Source organism: Opisthorchis viverrini (genome assembly GCF_000715545.1).
Source record: "Opisthorchis viverrini unplaced genomic scaffold opera_v5_306, whole genome shotgun sequence".
NCBI lineage: Eukaryota > Metazoa > Platyhelminthes > Trematoda > Opisthorchiida > Opisthorchiidae > Opisthorchis > Opisthorchis viverrini.
Window position 1 is genome coordinate 7,928 of NW_008751964.1, and position 6,304 is coordinate 14,231.

General features: G+C 39.3%; 1 protein-coding gene across 1 annotated transcript in view; it reads left to right on the plus strand.

The window, feature by feature from the left end:
* Positions 1–1,163: 1,163 nt before the first annotated feature.
* T265_09810 (hypothetical protein) overlaps positions 1,164–6,304 on the plus strand; it is a gene marked incomplete at both ends in the record, with an annotated part of 42,362 nt that continues 37,221 nt past the window's right edge. Inside the window, 3 exons of the mRNA XM_009175993.1 lie at positions 1,164–1,270; positions 1,313–1,413; positions 1,449–1,546. Coding sequence (XP_009174257.1) covers positions 1,194–1,270; positions 1,313–1,413; positions 1,449–1,546 — 276 coding nt within the window. The remainder of the gene's footprint in view (positions 1,271–1,312; positions 1,414–1,448; positions 1,547–6,304) is intronic.

Here is a 6,304-nt window from a genome sequence, read left to right on the forward strand (position 1 = left end):
TTTATGCGAATCCTTGCGCTGGCGAGCATACTGCCCCGCACTGAGAACATTAGGAGCAGTGCTACACCCTTTTTTCACTTGTGCCTTTCAGGCGAACGACAGCCACTGACCGACAAGAACAAAACCAACCTGGAAACTTGGGCAAAAGTGCCGATCCTGTGTATCAATCCGTGAATCAGCGCACACGTCACCATGCTTTTGGTTGTCGTTTTAGGTTATCCTGCATAAGTGGGGCCTCTTGATCCGCGTTGCACATAGACACCGACCCAGTAATTACGCTAAGCTTCCAAGATAAGCGGCAACGAGTACAGTTCTCATTAATTAGGGCCGTCATTTGCCACTGGACAGGTTGCCATGCCTACCTGATGCCTCACCATCAGCGGTGCGCCTAGTTGTTACAACGGCTCTTGCAGTTATGAGGATGACGGTGCATTAGCTACTGAATAGTTGCGCTTATATGATAATGGGGATCATCCACAGAGATGTACATTCGGATTGTTGCCAGTCATGTGCTTTTGTCTTGCCTTGAACTGTGACAGGTTTACTAGGGCAACCAGTATAATCGTTGCTCTTCCGATCTGGCGCCCTTTCAAAAAGCAATGCCGCGTAATGTATTTCCGTGGGAGTATTTCCTCGTTCCTTATCGGTCACATCAAGTAGCATGAGTTTTCCGCACTGGATTTCCGATGATTATTTACACTCAATTATTTCAAAAGATGATGTGCTATCTATGTCTGCTTTGGACAAATTGGTTGACGATATTCAATCGAACAAACGCACAACTACCGAACATCTACTGAGTAGTGAGTATGGAGAAGAAATAATAGCCAACCTAATGCTTTGGTTGCAATCATTGTCTAACAAGTACATAAATTATTTGGATCTGTGTGTTCTTTTTCGTGTTTTAGAACAGCTGGGAATGCCGCTTATATCCTTGGTTCACTTGCTGAGAACAAGCAGGGGTGTATGCGAATACTTGATTCTGCTGCACAGTTTAATTCGAAAGGGTGGATGAGTTTTCCAGATACCTTGGTGCTTATGTTAAGATCCAAGGATGTTGAAACGATCTTGAATGCTGCTGGGACACTTGGAACAATTGTGAGTTTTCCGGCAATTGGCATGAATATTTACTCAAGGCAGAGTTTGATGACGGGAGAGAATGGCTGTTAAATAACATAGGAGATTTTTCAAAAATGTTGGAACATATATCCATTTTATTGCAATCTTCAAACAAGTGGCTTTCCAGCAATGCAGCTCTGGTGCTAGCTCGGTATGTTCTAGCTAAGAAAAATAACGATACATCATTTAAAAGATTGTCCATCTCAGACACAGGCTTACATATGATAATAACCAAGCCACAGATATCTGACATCATTGTACATTTGATAAACTGCCTCGGAGTGGATGAAGCAGGTAAGTTTAAAGTTTATACTCATTGAAAATACCAGGGTGTGGCATGAACTGCGCCTTCATACTTGGAAGAATATGTGATTCCGATTATGGCATAAAGAAGGTCCTGGATGCACCAAACAAGGAACTGATGGTAGTGAACGAAGCTTTTTGAGAGTTTTTATCTCGATTCAGATAACGTTCAAAATTTCTTGAGCGAGGAGTTACATACACTGGAGACTGTAGGAGAAATTGCAATGTACTTTGCATAGGGTATTTATCAGCTACATGTTTTGATAATTTAGCAAACCTGACAGTTCGGTTACAGGCAACTCTTTCTGCAAACTAGCGGCGTCATAAAAGTGATAGTTGGTTTTCTCGGTAAAGTATCATTGCCCGATTCGGCGAATGATTAATGCCCATATTTAAAAATCGTATCAACAAGTTTACAGCAACTAAACACTGGGTCGCCATATGCTTTTAAGATAACAACGACTACTAATATCCCTCAAATTACGTTTAGCGACTAGATGGAATTCTGGTCCAAAATGAGAATATAGAATTTTGTTTGAAAAAAACAGCTAAACCACAATAAATATGGAATCAGTTATGTCTGATGGGTAATGACATATTTGGAATTGATTTTGTAGTAAAATTTGTGAAAAAAGATAGTCAACTTCACAGCAAAACCTGAAGGGAAATATGATTGTCACGCAACAAAGCATAAAAGTTCAAAACCAATCTTGATCTCCTAATGATGATGACTATTTACAAGGGAAATTAAACATTTTACTCAATTCACATTGAGTTTCCTAGCGTCGCTAATGAATTTGACTGGCTTGGTTCCCAGGTACTCAGAAATTCCCATTTAAAATTGATGCTCAAAACATGTGCTTTGCAGCACAGGAGGGATTATCACTGTTTGGCGGATGCAGGGGCAATTTACCCACTAAATAATTTATATAATTCCACTTATCAACATGCGGGTGTGAGTTCACCTAAAAACCTTCCGTCTTACGACGTACTTTGCTTCTTCTGTCCTGTCTAAGGCAAACTATTGTAGTAAAGACATTCAAACGGTCACCGGTATACAATGTACACTTTGGTTCGGGAACTACGAGACAAGTTTGGCATGCCGTAATCCCCAGTTAAGCAACCGTACAACATGCGCTGTCCTTCCTAAGGGCCACATACTGAATTAGATGGCACATTACTGTTGTCTAACCCTGGTTTTAAAAGAATGATATATGATCAGTACTGTAAACAAAAACCCGCTAATATTGAAAAATAGTAAGATGGGTCGTATGAGTTCACGAATGACAGCGCAATAAAATAAAAAAGCTTATCATGCTTTCTTGAATGCATTAAATGGATTTGCTTGAAGACTAATGAGTATAACATATTTCTTATCTCGAATTTCATTGTAACAACTAATCTAATGTATTTTAGGAAGTGGTTTCCGTTACTTTGCAATTATGAGGCTTGCATTTGGGGATGGCGTCGAACTTTTGGATAATGTTTATTCGGACGTACATGCCACATTAACTTTACAGCAGTGCTTTAGATACCGAAGAGTACGCTACTTAGATGGTATTTCAAATAAGTGTTTAAAACAGCGCATTGGGTGGTCGGTGGCTTGCGACACCTGATGACACGTTGACTTGCTATCAGTTCGCAAAACCAACTTATTGTCGCCGAAATTTTGATGTGTACGCTACTGAAAATGGAATGTTTTAGCTATCATGATTTTAGTTGTCTGAATGCGCGAGCATGTTGGTACGTTTATGAGATTTAAGCATATTAGCATGTTAGAATATCTCTGAAGTTCTTAGTTCCTTTGGCGCTCTCCGGGCTTACTAAGACAACGGCTGGAGGTACATAATTTGCCTTCTAACGTGATCACTCTCCTTTGGCGGTACGAACGTTTACATATAAATGATAAAAATATTGCTGAAGGCTTTTCAAAAATAAGAATTCATGGCATTTAATTATCCGTATTTCAGAATAGAAAGCATTTTTCTTAAAAGTTAGGGAACAAAGTTTTTGTCTGTTGAGGTGGTTTTCCTCCGGCTTTGTACGCCAGAAAAACACCCCGTAAGCTTCATTTTTTACCTATTAGTTTTTAGCGCAAAAACTAAGGTTTTTATGCAGCAAGAGAGACGAGGTCAGTTGATAGTGCAACAAGTTATTGGGCGTGGGACATCTCCTGTCCACTTGAATTTCGGAAAGGAGCATAGTAAAAGATGATAATGTCAAAATTTTAAGATAACATTGCAGCAGCTTCTTCTGCAATAACAGAAGAAAGACCTCGATTTTGAAGGTTAAAGAACGCATTTTAGTTCATGTTATGCTTCACAATGTAACCAAATGGAGAGATGGGGTCAATCGGGTTTAAAAATTAGCAGATAAATAAGTTAAGCCGCTCAGCTTTTATTTGTAAATGCATGAGCGAAATTTAAAATGAAATGTATAAGAAGAAAAAGAATCAGACGAATGTTTTATAAGTGTACTACCTAGAATGAAATAAAACAGCTGTAGATTCGTGTCGCTAGATTGCCAAAATTTGGTGTAAATAATGAGTGTGACAAAAAATAAACAACAATCCACTGAGTAAATGTAAGATCAACGGCTTATTCTCTTTGTGCAAACAAAAAAGGATAATTCTGTCAGTTAAAGCTGCTTTTGTAACCGTAAAGCTTGTTTTTGCTTGGAAATATTGATAAACAAAAAACGTCAGCGAGAACTAGAAAGTAGTTGTTCTGCAGAAATCGTTTAGAAACTGCGCTTCTAGTGCAGCCAGAATAAGATAGCCGTGCCTTTCTTGGAATATGTGTGGTAGTTTCTGTTTAAGGATTTATTAGTGCGTATTCTATGTATCTTGGTCGACAGATGCAGTCAAACCAACGGATCTAGTTTACATTTTTGTACCCTTGCCTCCTGCGTTAACTCTCCAGTAAATAGTACTCCAATATCATCGTATTTTGGCGTTAATTTGAGCTCAGAGTGCTTAAGTTGAAGGAGAGCAAAACGGATTTTGGCGATTCTGACATTTACCTTCTCAGCATCAACAAAGCCGGTCAGCAGTGAAATAAACTCATCAGCTAATACAAACAACTATGGTTTTGTCAAAAACCATTTGCCATACGTCAGGATTGCAAAGGCTCTGAAGGCTATAATGATCAAAGACCAGCTACTTTCTCCTTTTTTGCAACGTACAGTGGCTAGATTCTAGAACTATGGAGCACAACAAACGCAGTTAAATGTTTTAAACCATATCGTTTTTGCCGAAATGCTAGTATCATGTTAATCCCAGAGTGCTTAAGTTGAAAGAGACCAAAACGGATTTTGGCGATTCTGGCATTACCTTCTCAGCATTGCTATTATTCAACGAAATGCTTTCGCCCAGATAGGAGAACTTATTCATTTTTTATTTTAAATTTAATGCCACGATAAAATTTGCCGGCATGTTTACCCCATTTTTAACAGTACTTTGAAGGTACAAAAGGTATACCGAAATACATGGCGACAATTTCTAGAAAATTTGCGTATTTTGTATAGGGATAGAATCTGAAAGCAATGGGTCAATATTGTCAGCATGCTCCAGATTTGTATGCCATTTGGGAAAAATCTCCGTTCTAGGGGTGTAATATATAACAACATTCTCATTGAAAATGTGATTTTAAAGCCAGAAAGAAGGATTGAAGATCACTCCTGATGTTCATCAGTTTTTGTGATGAATCCACAACATTACATCTGTGGAATTGCATGTTCTAAGGAGTATTCGAGTATGAAAAGTACTGCACTGTGACAAGAATTTTGCCCCGCATTCTGAGAAAACTTTCTCCTCAAAGCACCGCCATAGAATAATCAGATACTTCCGTTTGATACATGCGTTAGATGGTGCTTTAGGAGTTGTCAAACGGGGAAGATGTAATCAGTGCATCTACTATCCGGATGGAGCCAAGTTAGGTTTTCATAGCTTCCTCTTGCGACAAAGCCTTTGTAAGATGAAGTTCGTTGCGCCCGCACAGGAGTCAAAGTGTTCGAACTGTGGGTTAACACGAGCTTCCAAAGAATAGATTAATTCCCTATGTTTTTTTACACAGCGTTGTTTCTATCTCTTCACTCTACCCAATGAGAAATCCTATTAATAATTTATACCACGGCCTGTTAATAGCTTGCTTATACCTAGCACCATTCGCTACAGGCTACATGCATATCCATTCATCACGGCTTATGTCTGTTGCTGTATGTCTTCGTGTTTCGTGAGAGGGACTTAGTATTGCCTGTAATTGCATATGGACATCTAGGGCAGATTTCATGCTGCCGAGCCACATGGCTAACGTCGATCACATCAATAAATGTGCCAGTTAGTTCTTTCCAGGAAATGGTTAACAGCGTTCGGCTTACATTGTGATTTTCCGTTTTTTGTGTATGACTTTACTACACTATACGCATATCATAGGCATGAGTTTAGATAGCATACGTGCACTTGCAACCGTGGAGGCCCGTTATGCGTTGTCTGAACGCTCTTTGCCTGTATTTGTATTGTAACTGTATTTGTCTGTATTTGTTTTATATTTTCAGCGCCCTCATGTCTATTCCCAATCGTTAGGTTTCTGATCTTTATAGCCTGACAGCCTTCGTTGTCCATTTGTATCCAGTATTTCCTCTGTATACTGTTTTACTTACATGTCGGATTTGAACCGACATGTTTTAGAGCCAGCCATATCATTCCCACTGTCCCGTCTGCTGTTTGGCACAGTCCTACCGTCAATATCAACACCCATATTATTTCTGTTCAATGTCACAAGTTCGAATATCCTGACAGTTCTCACTTCTGAGTTTGTGTCAGCTAGAGGTGGAGTCCTTCACATGGTCCCAAATTTTACCACACCTTTCAACAAACTGAACA